Source organism: Anguilla anguilla, chromosome 1 (assembly GCF_013347855.1).
Source record: "Anguilla anguilla isolate fAngAng1 chromosome 1, fAngAng1.pri, whole genome shotgun sequence".
In the NCBI taxonomy this organism is placed as follows: Eukaryota; Metazoa; Chordata; class Actinopteri; order Anguilliformes; family Anguillidae; genus Anguilla; species Anguilla anguilla.
The window spans coordinates 8,456,803-8,476,035 of NC_049201.1; the positions used below are offsets into that span (position 1 = coordinate 8,456,803).

Genomic DNA, 19,233 nt, shown 5'->3' on the forward strand with positions numbered 1-19,233 from the left:
CTTCAGATGTGATCATTCACATATGGGATTTATTGTATTTATTCTAATATACCATCTAATAACATTGCATTTGGCCGCCTTTCAATACTAGATTGACCATCGCGACTTTGCCTGTAATTAACTCAGTGGTTGCTGTTCTTGGTTTTGTTGGTTTGAATCTTTTCTGTTTTTACAGATAAGCAGTATATTGAATTGATTCCAAAGTATGTACATGAAAAAAATATATAAACCTTAAAAATGACATTACAATGTAGTGATAAAGACCGCACAAGACACTGTCTTTCAGCAAGACAATAAATCATTGTTCTGGCTCATTGTGCTCATTTATGTTCCAATAGTGCTTATCTTCCCTGGTCTGCTAGCAAAATATCCCAGTCTTTCCATCTAATAATTAACCAGTTCAATTAAATAAATCCCTCAGTTGATGTGCAGTGAGTATTCCAGCATAAGGTGTCAATTGTGCATAACCCCAGTGAGTTACAACACATCTGTGGTGACTGAAGTGAGTCGATCTCCCTCAAAATAAAGTGCTTTGAAATGGGTTAAAAGTTGTATATGAATGCAACCGTTATTAATATTATTTCACATTAAAACATGTTAGAGACATGTTTATGGATTGTGGTGATTCCCAGACTCAAGCCCAGTTTTTGTGTGGAATGAAAGTCATTTTAGTCAGAGAAGTTTCTGACCAAATGCTGTCACAACAATAGCTAGTATAGTTGCATTTGTAGTTTAAAGCATTAAAAACACGTTGCAGAGGTTGCAGCAATAAGGCTGATACACACGCATGCGCACACACACATTGGGGATTCCAACTGTTGACAAAAATGGGAAAATTAATAAAAACTGAGCAGTGAGTGAGAAGAAGCTGTCACATTTTGTCTGTTACTAGCCTACTTAAGTTGTTAGTGCTTGCTTGTGGAACCTAAATGGTTGGAGTAATGTTTTCCTATGGGGCTTCTTAGAACGACGCACCATACTGTTTAGTGTTTCTTGAACCCAGAAGATCAGTGGAGCTCAGAGGACTGTACTGGCATGGAATGTACTTGATGTGGTCACCATTTCAAAGGTATTCCCTCAGCCATAATCTAAGCCAGGAGCAGCAAGGTTAACCTTATTTTTGTTTGCTTTATAACTCCAAAAAATAATAAAATGGCGGACATACTCTTGCAATGCAGAATATGGATACTTTAGTAAGCTAGAGTCAAATGATTATGGCTAACGTTAGCTAATTGAACACAATGAGTGTCCGACCGTTCGCCAATGATGGTGCATTATAACAATTATTGCCTTTTAATTTGACGTTAGTACAAATTGGAATTTAATGAATTCGAGTCTGCTTGCCATGGTTGATAGTTAGCTTTTGTAAACGTTTTGTATATGATAGCTTCGTAACTGCAGTTATAAAATAATATTTAATACGGCAAAATATAAAGATATTGACAGATATGCTCCAGTTGTTTTACGTGTTAGCCACTAAATATTTACCGTCGTTGCGATTATAAATTTAACTACAGCCGAATGCTAACTCATGAATACGTGGACTCAAATGTTGTTGAAGCAAATTTTATTATAAATTGAACTTCGTACAGAATCTTCTAGGTGAAACAGAGACTGGTGGATTTAAACTAGCTTAAGTCTCTAATATTTTTTTCTTTATCTTCTCCCTCCCAAGGATTGTGCCATGAAGACTGCTCACGTAAAGGTGCTTAAGGCTTGATTGCAGATATAGTTTACATGGACGATGGCTTTGACTCCCATGAAGCAGATCACCACCCTTCATAGGGGTCACTTCTTGACTCTCTCGCCGTCCCTCTGCTCCCTTGTGTGCGGCAAACGGGTAAATTTCATGGGGGAGTACCGTCGGCCGGGTCAGCCGCGGGATAACACCCCGCCCTGGAAAAAGATACAGTTCAGCTTTGCCAAGGGTGTGGAGGGTGTCCAGAAACATTTAGGGCTGCTGAAAGACGAGATGTTTCAGCGGTTTGTGGGGCCACAGGGACGGCCACTTCAGGTGCATATGCAGGAACAGACTCAGGTGCAGTGGGAATTCCGAGGGCCAGAGAGCCTGTCCCAGTGGGTGGTCTCCTCCGACAGGGAGATTGGGGGCCGAAGTGAAGCCTACCTGAAACTGGGCAGAAACAGCAACACTTGCCTACTGTATGGTACCCTCTGCTCAACTCCACCGCGGGATGGAGAGACTCGCTACAGTGGCTACTGCACGCTACGCTCCAAACAGCCAATGGTCAGTGCGGTACTTCCTGGGGGATGATAGTGTAGAAAAACTGGACTAGCAGACATGCACACCAACGATTGCCACTTAATGTGAAACTTGAATTTATTTACCAGTTGAATTTATCTGCATCGTTAATCTTTACTAATGCAAAGGACAGTTTGCACTTGCTAATTAGAGAATTTCACTGCGTAATCTTTCTCTACAGATGTCCTTTGACAGGAAGAAGCACTACGATTGGTCCAGCTTCAACACCTTGTATTTACGCATCCGTGGTGATGGTAGGCCATGGATGATAAATATTACCGCAGAGACCTACTTCACCCACCAGAGTGATGACATGTACAACTACTTCCTGTTCACAAGAGGTGGGCCTTACTGGGAAGAAGTCAAGGTACAGAAATTTCTATACAAATCCCTTGAAATTTGGAGGCCAGATGTGCAATGCTAGTGATTTCACTGTAGTAACTATGTAGTAGAATTAAAATAAAATTGTAATTTGCAGCTGACAATCCTCCATCTGTAAATTCTTAAGAGGATCTTTTTCTGAAATATTATTTTTTAAATCTTACATTTGAAACTTGTGATTAGTTCCTTTTTGAAAATGCTTTAAAGTGCATGTCTAAAATGTATTTGTATGTTAAAATAGCACTGTATCCTATCAAGAACAATATAGTCATCTTAATCTTCAGTTAGCCAGCCATGCTTTCTTTAGAAGTTGTTGCCACCATCTGCTCCTATGACCCAACTGAAAGTCTGGGGAGGGAAGAAAAAAAAAACTGACATATTTGTGAAACAAAAGTTGGTCGAATTCTGGGTCCAATGTGGAAAACATGGCAAGTTTTTTCTTGGCTCGCATAGTTGAGCTATCTCCCTCTTCTTAAAAGCTGAGTCAGATTTTTTTTTTTTTTTTTGTGACAGATTCCTTTTTCAAAGTTCTTTATCTCCAGTCGTGGAAGAATACAAGACGAGCAGCACCCTCTCTGGCTCGACAAGGTCAGTATAAATCTGACATCCGACACAATGGATCAACTTTACCACGTAGACAAGAGCTCATAACAAACATGCCTCCCCATGTTGGCTTTATTCAGATCAGCAGCAGTATGGTCATAGCAGCTCTACCACACACAAACAGCAGTACAGCAATGAAACTAATTTCATTTAGTGCCCTGCAAACCCAATCACTGCAATACGTTCACGCTATCAACGGCACACAAAGGTAGCTACCAATAAGGATGCAAAACGGCTTGGCTTGTGTCTAAGGCCCTCATATTTGTGCTTCTCAGATAAACACAATTGGATTCACCCTTGGCGACAAGGCTGATGGACCATTCCAGCTGGAGATCGACTTCATTGCTGTCTGCAATGACCGCGCGCACACGGAAGAGTTTGCCTACGAGGTGTACAAAAGGAACCCTGAAGTTTGAGAGATTGTGCAGACAATGGAGTTCAATGGATGGAAAGCACAGAAAAGAAAAGGCTGATATCAGACTAAAAAAACCTGTCAGCAGCATTGTTCAGACATGGTTATTTTTAATGGTGCAATGTCACCACAGAACAGTGTTTTTGATGTTATCTGTAAATAAATGAACACAAAAGTTTTTAAATGTCAGATAATTGGTGCTTTTAATCTGCGAATGTAAAAAAAAAAAACCTCTACAACTACTTGTCCAGTAATCACTTACACAACTTTTAATACAGAATTAGATGTATCCTTTGATGCTAATCTACCAAAAATTAAACAAGTTATATTTTTTTTACCAGGACTAGGAAGCATAGGTTTGCAGAGCAGGCCCCCCTCTCTCCCTTCCTCCCCCCACAGTGGAGATAGGCTGTACAGATCTTGACAATCGCTTGAAAAACACACTTATACACAGACCGTAAAAAAAAAGCAAGGCTAAAATGAGTATTTACAGAAGTTTTTTCAAAATACAAAACTCAGGACATTGCTAGGCCTCTCCTGGCCCCCAGAATCTTCTCCTTCTTCTGCTTCCTGTCCTCTGTGTGGCGTGCACGCCGCTCAACCCTACAACAAACAAACACGTCACACTAGCACCCGCTGAACAATCCCCATCAATCACACAGGTAAATGAGGGTCAGAGGAAGAGCAGCTGGGATTGAGGCTCCAGGTTTATTAGCCTAGCGCATCCCCAGAAGCTGGCTAGACTCATCTTACACAAGTGTAACATGGGAAGGCTTGTAGCGCTGTATGGTTAAGAGACTGAAATTTGCAGCTTGGTGAATTGTGAACATAATAATGTGATGGAGATTTAATGGAAATAATAGAAAGGCTTTTTGTTGGGTTTCTAGCAATGTAGTTAAGGCTGGGACAATATTCACTAATTCCTCGGTATACAAAAATACCTCCTGTTATTTCAATACTGTAGAACCCACGAGTGTACAAGTTTACAGTGAATGTGTTAATAATCATTACTTTGAACAACATTCACCCCTAATGGAGTCTCAATTTAGGTGACTTGTAAAGCTGTAAAGAGAAAGCTACTAGCGAACACATTTTCTACAGATTACATATTGGCCTCAAACCTGCTTACCTTGTCTGAACCTGGTGTGTCTTGTAATTCTTCTGGTGTGGCTGGGTGGTGTTAAGAGCTGCGTTTTCCTTAACGTCAGCAAATGGTTTCAGCTTTCCTGTGTGAAAAAGTGATGGGACGAGTTGGAACACAGTAGTACAGCGTTTTTTAAATCTGGTCATGGCGAGGGATGCTGGGTGTGCTTTTTTATTTTTTACGTTGGGTTGATTTTAAGGAATTAGGCTTGACGAGGCTGCAAAATCCAATACATATGTGTAACATCAAGAGCAAATCAGGTGCTCACGTGTGCTGGTAAAAAGATATAAGATAGTGGTTTAACAATTTCTCTCCCCATATGGGCATTCAATTAACAGTTCAACCACTCTAATGAGTTCAGTTGAAATACACACAAAGATACACACTGCCCCTTGAACCTTGGTTGAGAAACCCCACAGTAGATGGACAGGCTGCTTACACAACAGAACATACAGAACTTAAGGGTCATTTTACATTTGCTATTGTACAAATTAAGTTTTCCTCCAAACATTACTGAAAATACGCTAAAGACCACCCGTGAATTTACCTAATTGGGCTGAGAACTCAATCGTTCTTAATGTGCGACAGTATTTGGCTGGGCTCATGTTGCTAGGCTGCAAGCTCACCTTTGTGTGGCTGGTAGGAAAGGGGCCGGGAGAGGCTGGCCTTCAGGTCAAAGGTGTTTTTCTTCTGTGTTCCTGGAGTGTTGGAGATGCTGGTGTTTCCATTGAAAACAAACGGGGTTACACCTAACAAAAAACAAAACAAATAAAAAAACATTTAAATGGAGACAGAAATACTCAACAGTTGTAATTATAATAAACAAAAACAAAGTTGTTGTCGTCCAAATGAATGACCAAATTACATTACAATCACTTAGCAGACGCTCTTATCCAGAGCGACTCAGAGAAGTAGAGAACGGTGTGTATTACCAGGCGTCTGGGTACTGGAGGCGACAGGAGTCTTGGTAGTGGAGACGGCCGGCTTCTTGACCTCTGGCTTCGCCTGCCCGGTCGGGGTGGAAACGAGGTCAACATGCGGAGACATGCGCGCCGGAGTCTTCACCAGAGAGCGCTTGTGTTCGTTGTCCCGAGTGGTCTGTGAAAAACTGCAGCAACAAGAGCGGTCGCATTTGCACATGGCTTTTCACTTGAGCCTGTATGCTGTCCGCAAATTTATCACACTGAGACTACCTCTTTTCCCTGGTGTAAGCTTTTCCCATTCATATCTGTAAGTGTGCCAGTTTGTTTTATGGGCTTATATGGATTTAAAGAGAAAGATCTGCTGATCAAATGCAAATTTTCATAAAAGTAGTTTAAAAACAAAACAAAATGTATTCTTCCAAGCAACTGTCACTTTAAATTGCTCTCCCAGCAGTGACAGCTGACAATTTATTTCCGTTTTGAAGAGACTGGGTTTACAGTGGATAATATTACATAACTTCTTTTTACCTCTCCATTAATAAGGGTATTTCAAAGGCACCATGGAGAATTTCAAATCAAATTCCATATCAAGTTTTAAATTCTTTAAGAAGAGAATTCAGTGCTCTTTACAGGACCACCTATACCAGTGTTTCTCAACCCTGGTCCTGGGGACCCACTGCCCTGCATGTTTTAGATGTTTCCCTGCTCCAACACACCTGATTCAAATGAATGGGTCGTTATCAGGCTTCTGCAGAGCTTGATGACGACCCATTCATTTGAATCAGGTGTGCTGGAGCAGGGACACATCTAAAACATGCAGGGCAGTGGGTCCCCAGGACCAGGGTTGAGAAACACTGCCCTATACCGAGACAGCTTGCATAAAATGGACTGGACCCTGATGCGTTCGGTTACGGTGGCAGGAGGACTGTCTGACCTGACGTTCATCCTTCGTGTGGACACAACGGTGGGTTTGAAGGAGCTGCTGTTCTTCAGGGCGGGCTTGCTGGCGGACAGCTGGGTCAGCCTGCGCTTGTCTGCGACGGACCTCCTGCCCTGGGTCACCGGGCTGAACAGGGAAGCACGGCTCGCTTTGGGCTTCTGGAGGACAGATAAAACGACCGTCATTCACCAAACACCCTCCCAATAATACCTTTATCATCAGCACTCTCCCACACAAGTCCTTTCACTGTCTATTTATCCAATCACAGAGACGCACCACCACCTCCCTCCCTCCTGTGTACTTGAGCCAGACAGCAATCTTAAGAGCTCATAAAATGTACTGACCGGAGCTGCTTTCTTCTCCACTGGTTTAATGATGTTGGCCTTCTCTGACAGCATCTATAAAAATTTAAAAAAGCATTGGGAGAACAGATTTAACTTCTGCTCTTTTTCACTATCGTTTTTGGATGGAGGGATAAAGAAATCACCTTTAATTCTTTCACAGGGTTCCTGATGGTCTCCATCTGCTTGTTCTTCCTCTGAAGATACGAGTCGATGGACTCCATTTTGTTGAAGTGAGCCTCGTGGAGCTTCTTGAAGTCTGCAAAAGAAAGGGTGCAAAATCACATTCATGACAAATTCATGCTACATTCAACTGCTGCGTTTCAGTGTATTTAGGTGGTACACTGCCAACTGCATAGTGCGGGCAATGACTGGACCAGGAGATAATTAGAAATGGTCGCAAGCATCGGCTGCTGTGTGGCTCATCCTGCTAAGGCACTGTTCTAATGCACAGATGAGCCCCACAGTCAGGTATTAAATCCGAATGGGACTGGCAGCCCTGTAGCACGATGTACAGCTGGCTCTAGTGTCACTCAGGGACCTGAGAGTTTCAGCTGGCTGGGATGACAACGTCTCATTTGCACACCAGTCAGCCCTGCTGGCTGATCAGGTGCATCAGTAGCAGAACTCACGCTTGTCTGTGCTCCGCAGAATCGATAGTGGAAGGTTCAGCAATGAATGCAGAAGACTACAATTGAAATTTCCAAATTGAGCAGAAAAAAAAAAAAAACATGCATAAAAGGTCATAAGTGATAGGTTGCTCTTGTCCGAGGTGACATTGATTCTCATCCAAATTAACCTAGGACGGTATAGCAAATCGAAATGCCAACTTGCTACAAGGAGCTAGTCTCTGCACAATGCAGCAAAAGGCTCTTCTGTCTCTCCAACGCTGTAGCACACTCAGGTACTGTAGGTAGCAGGAAGGCAATGAAGAAAATTCAAAACCACTGGTGCTGAACAGATAAGCACTCGTACACAAAATGAGCGTGTCAGCTTCAATTACTTGTTTCAGAATTATTACCAAGAAATAATATGCAAGGAATATTCATGGTCCAACACTTTATTGCTTTTTTCAGTCAGCCGGAAAAATAATAGGAATAGAAGAATAAGGACATACCATTTCCTGAAATTGCTTTTTTAAACCTACCACAAATTACATACTGCTGACAAATAAATTGTACCGCTATTCCTGAAATACTTGATATTGCTTGTATATCAAACATATTTTCAAGGTAGTAAGTATATGAGCTCATAGTTTTTAAAAATTCAGACAGACTAAGGAATCTTCTGATATTTTCAAGGTAAAATATGAGTTCTTGTTTTTAAAGCACCCCTTTTCAGGGTAGCCATCCCTAGAAGTTCTGAAGGTACCGTGGAGAAAGGCCTTAGTTTATAACTCTGATGCAATTGCCATTATTATGTTTTCTTACTTGGTGTGGTTGGCTTCAGCACAGGTCTGTTCATCTTTTTTAGAAGCCCTTCGTGACGAGGAATTTTCCCAACAGGTTTCGCTGTCTTCGGATCTTCTCCTGCAAAGGGAAAAAACCATACTTGCTTAGAAACAATCAATACAACAAGTGAGCAAATTCTCTTACCAACACAACGGCCATGAATAAAGTGAAGTAGGCGTTTCGGTCTGGGGTGTCCTGTACCTCCAACAGGCCCCTCTGCTCCCCCGTCCATGGTACAAGACTGCAGTACGGTCTCTTCTGAGCACTCTTCCATCAGCCCCGTCCCACAATCCTCCTCAGCAGACACCTTCCTCCTCTTAGCACTCCCCTGCCCTTCAGTGGCTTTGCCAGATTCCTCAACAGTCTTGAAGACACAAGCATGTTTTGCTTTTTTTTCCCCCCCACACACACATTTTTTTCAGAAAGAACAAATCAGATGCAGTGCATTAGTCACATTCAAACAGAGTGGTCAGTGCTGCACTACCTGTGTCGGGGACTGCAGCATGCTGCCACTGATTTCAGCCACTGACTCCTCTGCCTCCAGCTGCTTCCTCTTTCCTTTTTGGCCCCTGGCACGACGATCAGTGACAAAGGCCGCGCTGTCATAGCTTGGTAAATGCTGGCTGGCATCGGTGTCCTCCTCCTCTCCACTTATCCCACCCTCTGCCTGTTAATAATCACAAAAAGGGATAAGATTCCACCAAAAACTGAAATTATAATAACATTTCACGAAAACATGTGCCTGTTATCTGAAGTTTCAGACTAACCTAAAACACCAATGTTTTTTGTTTTTAAACACGGAAAAACAACTGATAATCACTTTGAAGTTGATGATGCAAGCATGGTACAGCACCACTCTATTCTAAGAGCACCACTCTATTCAAGAGTGTAAAGCTGTGCAGGTTCTGTTTTTAAGGTGCCCGAAACTTTTAAAATTCTTATGAAAGACAGCAGTTTGAAAGAAGAGATGACTGTACACCATTATTAATTCTCCCGTAACAAAACCTCTGCAACCTAGATTGACCTTGGCAAATTGACCAAAATAAAGGGCGGGACTCACATTTTCCGTCGGACTTTGTTGCTTGTAGTGCTGCTTCAGGGCTTTCAACAATTTCTCTGCCTGTTGGAGAATACAAAACAAAAAAAGCGAACGTTAACAACGGATTACAGCAGGCAATTCCAGATATACTGTTAGCTAACTGCCCTTAACGATAAACGTTAGTCTAAATTCCCATAAGGCAATACCGCGATAGGACAACTAGCTAGCTATCTGTCTGACATTAATCCTTCTATCTAGTAGCTAGTTACTTAGCTCGCCATCCAGGAGAGCACAAACGTGGTCATCAAATTCTAAGGTAATAACGGTAGATTGCAATTTAGCTTGGCTAGCTACCTACTATGTGTACAAATTAGCAAACGTGTTTACCACTAACGTTACTGGCACCCAATTAGCAGCCAACATTCGCCTAGCCAACTAACGTTGCTTCACTAGTAAGGTTAGCAAACTGTCGCATTAACGTTACCTTCATATTCGCTTTTAGACCAATATCCTTCGCCAGCCGCTGCAAATCTGCATACTTAAGTGAATCCAAGTCCATCTTAATTCTGAATTTTTCCTTTTCTTTTTTTCACAAATAAAGTAGTTTTAAACTAATTAAAATGCTGGACTGAAATCTCGTACCGGACATCCACCACCAATCGTCCCAGTTTATTTTGGATATCGTAATCGCGCCTGACGGTTAAAACACCAAATTTCAAAATGACCATTTGTACTATTTGATTCGCAGAGAAATTTAAACACGAAACTCCTCTGTAACCAATCACCGCTTTCTTGTTGGTTTACAATCCGGGATTAGCCAGTGTTCTAAAACACTGAGCACTGACGCAATGAAGGCAGTAATAACCAGACCAATAGCATTACATTTTGAAAAGAAAGGCGGGGTTAGCCCACAAAGTGCAGTGTACAGTTGTGCTGACATCGTGGATGTGATATGACTTTATAAAAGTTACAGTAGGGCGATTTTTTCTCTTTATGTCATGTCAAAACCTACAGAAAATAATACTAGTTCCAGCACCCTGGAAACAAGCCTGGTTAATCTGACGAAACGGATGGACTTGGGTCGAGTCGATTATCGGAATGCTATGGTTTTGCACTGTGGGATGTGCAATACAATTTGGGGGGACTCTCTTGAAGTGTGTGGCGAGGTAAAACAACTGAACTGCATCATTTGCCTGCGTGAGTATCCAGTTCGCTGTCTGGAATAGCTGCTATAGCTAATATAAATTACCAAATTTGAAACGCTTACATCATTCAGTAATTCATAAATAACATACACGACATAGCTTGTTGCATACCTAGCCATTTGAACGCTAGGAAAAACATCAGTGCTAAACAAATTTCCCATTCATTTTTCCAATACGCATTTCGTTTTCTGTCGAAAATAAGGTCTGTGGTTAACGTATGTCGAAGGTTGTTTCACGTTAAATTACACCCATCTCAAACGTGAATTTAGAACCCGTTATGTGCTTTAAAAAAAGTAAGTTGCTCACAAGTTGCAATGTTAAAACACATCAGCTATCGTGAGCCTATTGTGCATTGCATTACTCTCAACAGGAGTAACTAAGGACGTGGTGGTGAAGGATGAGCTGGAATTTAGGCTTGAGGGCCAAATGGCTGGAAGGTAAGCGCGAATTGGAAAGATCTTTTCATTTGACTTATACAGTCGCTAATGTACAGTGTAATAGCATCTGTCGTCGCGGCACGAGGATCCAAACGTTTCTTTCTCCCTTTTTAGTACATACAAAGCTCTTCATTGCTCCGGGTGTCAGTGTTTTGTTGGTGTAGTGCCATACTCCACCCCAAAGAACCTATCTGCTCTTCGCAACCTCTTTCTTTTGCAGAAAGAAAACATCAGCTGGTGAGTGAGCTTTGTTATGATGATTCCATGGCTATACACCACACATGCGTGCAGCCGGTGGTAAATTTGGTCATTGGTTGTATGGTTATACAGCCGTATAATGTGTTGTCTTAATAATGCGTATTAGCTACTGCTGATTACTGATCATTCTGATCATTAGGTCTGTGTCAGATAAATTCCTGACTCGTAATCTGCTCGAAATGCTTTTTATCTGAATTTATGTAGCCTGAAATTACTCAGTCACATGATCAGCTGTAAAGTATGTTTCAGATGTTGACTGGATTTTTTTTGTGTGTGGATTTTTTCAGATTTTATTGCTAAATTTGTCCACCAATTTCATGTTGACCATGTGGTCTTTTTAAAGTCATTTTATCATCCATTGTGTTTTGTTTTTTTAAAGGCCCTGTCTCACACTATGTTAGCCTTACAGCTTTCAACAAATTCGAAGGCAGGAGTATGGGCATAATGATCCCTCTCAATGCTCAAATGTATCTCGAGAAAAATGCACACATTTGGGGGGTGGGAGTGGGGGCTCAAACTGTTATTGACATTTTGTTTTTCCTCCTCAGTTACAGTTTAAGAACTGGCACCATGGTAAAAGCCTCGTCGCTACATTTTGACCAAAGCTCTGTTGACGAAAGTATCAAGGAGGTAAGGTGAACCGCTAATTACATGAGGCTTGTTAAATATGCATAATTTTTATTTTAATCTCTACACTGTTGGGAACATAGACTCGTGGTGGTAATTGCAGCAGCCTAATCCTTTATCGATGGCAAACAGATTTGTGTTACTGTATGATCCATATTGTCCTGAACATCTGTATATCTGTATATTGTCCTGTATATCTTACACATACTTTGCTTATGTGATCATCCATTTCCATCTTTTGGGATGAGTTTAGAGCTTCCCAAAAATGACTGAGCCTTTCATCCATCCCTACATAAGTGACCAACCCTACTTTGTAGTGAACTTTTTTGGTCTAAAATATATATATATATTTAAAATTTCAGTATCTCTTTTCTTTGTCTCTGGCTTCTAGCTGAACCGGGAGATGAGGGTTCTGGATGAGAGCTTTACTGCCACGGAGAAGAGGCTTAAAGAAGAGTACTATGGCAAAGAGGGCTAATCACACACGGGGGAACGTTTCTGCCATTGTTCTCATAACGCAGTGGACATCTGATCCATCTCGCCTGCGGAAATGAACGTTTTGCCCATAACGTGCAATACCAGAGAATGAATGGCTGAAGTCATTTGGTAGTAATAATCAGTGATGGCACTCGTGGTGTCCAGCTTCTTCACGTGAGACTTGCATATCACTGAAGAGACGCATCTCTTCCTGTACCCACAGTTACTTTTTGTTTGAACACGTACCCATAAAAGAGACCGTTGTGAAAGCTGGGGAGGGGGGGGGGGTAACACTCCATGGAGTTGATCCAGAAGTTGCTGTGGATTAAGCCAGTTAGCCAGTAAAATGGTTCCTCGAGCTCTTAAAATATAGTAAAGAGGTCGGGGGGGATGGCCTTTCCGGAACAGGCTTCATTTCATGCTTGGAAGAAATCGAGGTACACTAGCTACCGAAGTCAGGTTATCTGAAAGATCTCGTACTTAAGGTTGCTAAGGTCTTTAGCCCGGCAACTGCTTACAGTTTAAAGTTGGTAACTGCAGCCTTGTCAGAGCAGTTGATGCCTTATATTTGAACACTTGAAATTAAGGTGGCTATGACTACGCATTAGTTTTCATTTAAAAAAGGCTTTACCTTTGCTGTGATTTTGTCAGGCTCTGCTTTTGTTTTGACCAGAGTTCTCGAAACAAATCTCTGCACTCAAACCAATTAAAATGTTACTGTAATATTCATTTGTCTGTTAATTTGTCTCAATTACACTTTTCCTGTTTTGAGAGATTATTTACCCTCTTAAACCACATTTGTGTGATATAGTTATGCTTGCCATTAAGAATAAAAGTCACATTCACATTGTGCTAGATTACAAATGTTTACATAGAGAGGACAATTTTTAACTGATCAAAAAGACAGGTGAATCAATTTGCTCTTAATTACTTTGCAAATGATAATGGGCCAAACTTACATTTTGTAAACACATTGTGTTTGCTTATTAAAACACTGGGATTGGAATTATGGTTAGAACAAAAACCAGCAGACAGGAGTTCCCAAAACCAAGTTTGAGGCTACTACTCTATAAAACACGCACTAAACACGGTCTTGTGATTTTCCTTTCATACAAATGACTAAATTTTAATACAATCCAGCCCCTACTCAGACGAGCATAGCCCTGGGCCAAATAACACTGGTTCAAGATGTTCTGGACATTTTAGCTGCATGTACCTCAACTGAAGTTGAAGTCATTACTATGCCATTCCTTATGTATGGCTCACTGTTCTGTAAATTGGCCTAAAAGTCAGTAAGTACCTTTCAAACATTTTTAATCTGAAATAAGCACACCACAAAAAATCTCCTATTATTTTATTCAAACATTTCTTATTACAAGTGACAGTCAACTTTTAAGAGCAATCATGGTTTTCAAATACTAGAATATTGCATGCTTTGCTACGTTTCCTATTTTGCTTCTCATGCACTGAACAGGGCTCTCATTAGCATCCTTTAGTTCTTTAGCATAAATTCTGTGCATAAATTCAATTTGTACAGATGTAGCCACAGTATCCCCCAATTCCCCCTCCCCCACCCCCACACCCACACAAAGTGTTAGAGATGTGTGAAAAGACAGTACTGTGAAAGATTTAGTAAACATGAAATCCATCCTACTTTACAACCGATATGCTGATCCTCACTAGCAGTAAACTGATTACAAGTACATAGTACATAGCTGTTTGTTCTAAAGTGTTTGTAACCACCTTAACTCAGTAAAGAGCATGTTTCCACACACCAGCCTCCACAGGCCCTCTGTTACTGTGGTGACGGCTGACATACAGTTTTGTGTCAGAACTAAATCCTTAAGACAAAAAAAATGATAATAATTAAGTGCAATGTAAGATCACTACATAAATCCTATTGCTTTCAATCATAATAAAATGCATATATATTCATATATTTGTGCATGTGATTAGTTTCATCCAGCTAAACAACATTTAGCCACGTAAACATGCATTAAACATCAGAACAATCTGTTCTGTTGAGCTCCATCCCAACGGTACACCAAGCTGTGATCTGTGATGAAAACTTTGGTGTACTGTTGGACGGCCTCTCAATGTAAGATGCAAGGGCTGCACTCCCACTACACACCTTCTCTTTTTGTTTAATAATGCAACACACAAATGAAAAACTGCAAGGTTATCAAAAAATCTACCCACTGCTTATTAATGTCTTACAGATGTCACACTGTATTCACCCAGGATGATTACATTTCCATATTCAAAGAATTATGCTGATGTTCATAAGTCTGCGGTGAAATCATTGTGCAAGTTAATTCACTGGAATAATGTGGTCTGTCAAAAAGACAGTGCAAAAAAAAAAATGTGTCCATTAACAATTGGCACATAATCCCCTATATCTCCCAGAGTTTCTAATTCCCCTATCTATTCTAAGGTCAGATATACACAAAGCAGTTGCCTGCCTACAAAATTTCAACCACAATTACAGTTTGCTAAGAGTTGCCACTCCACAGAAACAATAATCATCCTGGCACTAAATCATGCATAACATTTTTATTGCTTCTAAATTTCTAAATAACTCTATATATGTATATATAGGCCTATATATGTATGCATTATGGCTTAATTTGCATTAGAGATATTCTAACAAGATGTTCTGCATTCCAAACCTTGAGGTATTTATCTACATTACAGTATAGGTTTTTCCACTTTTATCAATGACTTTAACTCTATTCTACATTCTATGCCTACCACTACGATGCTAATTTGAAGCTACAGTTTACCAGTCGTCGTCAGAAGCGTGCCGACACAGGTTAGACACATCCCCAGCCATGTCTGAGAATCCCCTCTCATAATGAATAAAGCTTTTACATTTCTAACATGTTAATATCAAGGGGATAAACACAGCCTTCCACCTCCAAGAAAGCATTCTGGGTAAAAACACATACACGGCACTCTGAGAGGAGCTAGTCATGTCGATGAAGATGTGTCTCACCCAACAAGGAAGGTCACCGCTTTCTGGCGAAAAGATTACAATTCGACGATTGATGACTGAACATCTTTGCTACAGTTTTACATAATTTGCTGTGACTGACGCACACTGTGTCCCCTCGTCTCTGAAAACTATATATCATTAAAGGCAAATAATTTTTTCCATAATGAATGATGTCACACCCTCAGGCGTGAGAGCAAAAGGGGATTAACACAGTATTCTAAACAGTACAAAATTATATTGTTACATAATACAAAAAAAAAACATTAAAAAAAAAAAAACAATGAATGAATGCGATGCATTTTGGCTTCTAAATTACAGGAACATCAGAACTGTCATTTCTCCATACAGACAGATGCTAGGGGATGCCATGTGTCCAAATCTAGTCATAAACTACAGTGGGACACAAGATAAAAAGAAAAGCGATAGCCAATTTTACCATGGCATAGACCTAACTCTGTATTGTTAATTTTAAGCAGTCTAATCAAGGCCTATATGCTTGTTTATTCATTCATTAACCTAGGCTCAGACTCCTGTGAGAAACGGATGCTTCTTCCTGGTTAGTAACTACGCCTGGTCAGTAATTTTACAATTACTGATCAAAGAACAGGCGCAACTCCTGCTCTCTGTAAAAATACTCTGATTTTATTTAATATACGTCTAGAAAAAATAAAATCAAAATAGTTTTACAGAGAGCAAGAGTTGCCAATTCTTTATACATTTTCTGGCTGCTCCAGCTCACTGGTTTGAGCACCATTTCTTCCTCTTCTACTTTTTACAATTATAAAATATTACTATAATTACTGTATTCAGCATGCATCACTACTTTTCATGCATGGCCAGTTATGTTGGCACTACCGTACGGCTAGTAAGCTAATGCGCATGGGACTATACATCTTTTAATGGAAGACGTTGGTGATTTTGTTGTTTCAAAACAACTTGTCACTTGTTTCACAATTATTGTTTTCTTTCTTTTTTTACATATTTATAACAGCAACAGGAAAAAAAAAGGAAGAAATTATGTATTGCACAGTTCCGCTTAAAAGAAAAGACTGGATTGCTTCAACCTGCAGGCCATCCAGTGCTGGTGAAGTGGCCAGATGCATCCCATGGGCAGGGCAGACTTAGCACACAACTCCAATGGGACGTCAGACGACACTCCCGCCGCAAACGTTTAACTCAAAAGGTCTACTTGGTTCATGCAATTAATACCCCTTACATTGGCTACATGGGATGAAACGATAATAGTGAAGAATGTATGGAATGCACGGATAACATAAGGAAAGTAAATACAAGCAAATAAAGCTACTTAGTCAACAATCATACACACTACAATAGTGAAATCAGGCATTTTTTTCCTAATACCTCCTCATCAAACAGCCTTCCAAACTAATTTGCTCACAAATGACAGTGGCGGGTCTTCTTGGATATAATGGGTTATGCACCCTTTTCTCAATAAGATTTAAGCAGAAAATTAAGACAAATATGGTAATATCCTTCTACGTCATTCAAACTTGAAGACCAGCATTTCAAAGAGTCAAATACACAGTTAAAGACCATGGTGCTTTCACCACCAGCACGTTGCCTGGTGATTGCGGATAGCTGGAATGACATGCCAGTCAGGTTTTAAGCTAGTTGTCATTGCTCTTCCAATTTTGGCCATCCACCCAAAGACAAAAATGCTCATGGAGGAACGAGTGTGATGCTGGGTTAAGCCTATTACTACATGACTTATGTTAATTTCATTAGGTTAGACAGATTAGTAAAACTGATTCAAATTATATTCTAATGAAGAAGATGGGAACCATCAACAGCAAAACAATTTTATAGGCAAGCGTTTCATCTTATTTCTGAAAATAACTTTGCTGTCACTTAATCTGTAGTGACGTCTGAATGGATTATCTTTGAGGGGGGAGCCACAACTGATTTTACTACTTTATGTTGTCACAAATGAAGTGGGTGAAGGAGAATTCTGAGGGGCAGGATAAACTGAAATTCTTATTGAAGGGGGAGGAAGGGGGGTGGGGTCTCACTGATTCAGCCCTGGCTGTGATCAGTGCCCATATCTTCAGTACTAGGAGCATGTGTCCCAAATGGTCTTCTCTTCGGGCAGAGGGGTGAAGGCGAAGACTCTAATCCTTGAGCCTTCCCAGTTCCTACTGACCTCAGAGGTCTTGTCACTGGCCTCCCAAACTCCATCTGTCCAGTCAGGGACCTTCACAGAGGCACACAGTTTTGTCTCAGCGGGTATTTGGAGGGGATGTTTGACTTGACACCTGCAGTGACTCACTCTGCATCTACAACAAGAGCATGGATTACAATGTGAGAAAAGCTGAACAACACAGACACACCCATTTTATTACGTATTCAAAATATGTTCGAATTCACTGATTCTACATAGCCCTTCAGTTAATTTTTTTTTAGTTGAAAAGCCCCGCTTGAATATTGGTCCACTGAGCACAATTTACACAAACCTTGTCAAGTTACTTTAGGCTCATTTTCTTTAGAAAATACGATGGTTGTGGAGGCTGCAGTTTCTGGGGCTTCTTCATCTTGCTGGTACAGCTGAGGCAGCTAAGGATGGATTTCTGAAAGAAAACGGCACATAAGAATTTTAATGACCCAAGGCTCCCGTGACTGAACTATAGAACGCTGTTGTTCAGTCATAGATGAATGAGAAAGAAATACATATATGCATACTGTCACTGTTAACATTTCAGATCATATAGAGCCGACTCCCTCTGGCAACAGTAAGCTCTGTTGAGAATACAATTTCCTTGTCTAGGCTATAAGCTTAGAATTCCTATTTCACAAGTAGTCTACATACCACCGGAATTTTACTGGATGATTAGGAACATGCCATTTATATTCTCTCCTGCACACGCAACGGTTGCTTTAATGCAGGAGACAGAATTAGTATTTTAACAATACGCTGTAGGTGTATATTGGTCAAATAGCTAATACTGCCATCTAGTTGAGATGGCAAGCATTTCTGTAACAACTGAGTTGGGAATTCCCGTTTTTGTTACATGTAGCCAACAAACGCAAATTATATTAGCCAACCAAACGTTACTGTTACAAGCTTTCCAATGAATATCTTGGGACCAGGCGCTTTTAGGACCAACACGGACTGATTAGTAACTTGTAAGACAACGGCTGCATTTGCAGTGCATGTGTATACACTTCCTTTCTTTTTTTAGGAAATTTGTCGGGATACTTTACTGAACGAAAACTGTACAGGTAATTTCCAATGGCTAACCACATACGATGGTGTACTAATACGATTTTCGAAAGACTAAAACTGATCACTCGGAACAACAGTTCTGTGCTGGCATTCACCAGCGTTACTTAATCACGTGATCCATTGTACCCATTTTAGTGCGCGCTCGTAAACAAAGCACGGTCTCCATTCGCTTGAAATACGTAAGCTCAGTCCTTAAAATGAAGAAAAGAATACAAACCAAAACACATAATACCAGCATTGACTTGGGCAGCAGACAGGACAACAAAATTAAGAAAATAGCTATTTTTCAATGATAAGCAATACTCTTCGCCTTACCAAGCCTGCAGTCGGAGCCCCTTCGCCAGGTACTCCCTTTGCCCCGACGCGCTACATCCTCTTCTACGCCATTTTACACCCGCATTGTGGCCAGGCAACACTAGAACTACTCTCAGTGGAAGCACGTCCTCTGTGCCCATTGCGCCACAGCACCATCACTCAAGAGTAAATGCCCGCCCCGAAA

General features: G+C 40.8%; 3 protein-coding genes and 1 long non-coding RNA gene across 6 annotated transcripts; 2 read left to right on the plus strand and 2 right to left on the minus strand.

Moving 5' to 3' along the window:
* The first annotated feature begins 862 nt into the window (after positions 1–862).
* Positions 863–3,834, plus strand: ndufaf1 (NADH:ubiquinone oxidoreductase complex assembly factor 1). 2 transcript variants are annotated; one of them, XM_035394137.1, is made up of 5 exons: positions 863–1,107; positions 1,676–2,245; positions 2,442–2,627; positions 3,155–3,229; positions 3,520–3,834. In XM_035394137.1, exons 2-5 carry the CDS (start codon positions 1,745–1,747, stop codon positions 3,658–3,660), a joined length of 903 nt encoding a protein of 300 aa, XP_035250028.1. In that variant the 5' UTR covers positions 863–1,107; positions 1,676–1,744; the 3' UTR covers positions 3,661–3,834. The 2 variants fall into 2 exon arrangements, with proteins under 2 accessions (XP_035250028.1, XP_035250018.1); XM_035394127.1 differs by having other exon boundaries at positions 866–1,069.
* Positions 3,835–3,838: 4 nt separating this feature from the next.
* nusap1 (nucleolar and spindle associated protein 1) lies at positions 3,839–10,210 on the minus strand. 2 transcript variants are annotated; one of them, XM_035394104.1, is made up of 12 exons: positions 9,979–10,210; positions 9,516–9,575; positions 8,940–9,122; positions 8,657–8,819; positions 8,435–8,533; positions 7,151–7,263; positions 7,008–7,061; positions 6,658–6,821; positions 5,733–5,908; positions 5,427–5,549; positions 4,786–4,882; positions 3,839–4,259 (listed from the first exon to the last, which is right to left on the minus strand). In XM_035394104.1, the coding sequence occupies exons 1-12, from the start codon at positions 10,051–10,053 to the stop codon at positions 4,172–4,174; spliced, it is 1,395 nt and encodes a 464-aa protein (XP_035249995.1). In that variant the 5' UTR covers positions 10,054–10,210; the 3' UTR covers positions 3,839–4,171. The 2 variants fall into 2 exon arrangements, with proteins under 2 accessions (XP_035249995.1, XP_035250005.1); XM_035394114.1 differs by lacking the exon at positions 9,979–10,210 and adding an exon at positions 9,882–9,932.
* A 145-nt stretch (positions 10,211–10,355) lies between these two features.
* Positions 10,356–13,227, plus strand: oip5 (opa interacting protein 5). Its single transcript, XM_035394184.1, has 5 exons — positions 10,356–10,691; positions 11,070–11,136; positions 11,251–11,373; positions 11,943–12,024; positions 12,413–13,227. Exons 1-5 carry the CDS (start codon positions 10,493–10,495, stop codon positions 12,497–12,499), a joined length of 558 nt encoding a protein of 185 aa, XP_035250075.1. The 5' UTR covers positions 10,356–10,492; the 3' UTR covers positions 12,500–13,227.
* A 610-nt stretch (positions 13,228–13,837) lies between these two features.
* Positions 13,838–19,204, minus strand: LOC118214307. Its single transcript, XR_004762606.1, has 3 exons — positions 19,050–19,204; positions 17,965–18,078; positions 13,838–17,787 (listed from the first exon to the last, which is right to left on the minus strand). It is a non-coding gene; the product is annotated as an uncharacterized LOC118214307 (long non-coding RNA).
* Between the last annotated feature and the right edge of the window lie 29 nt (positions 19,205–19,233).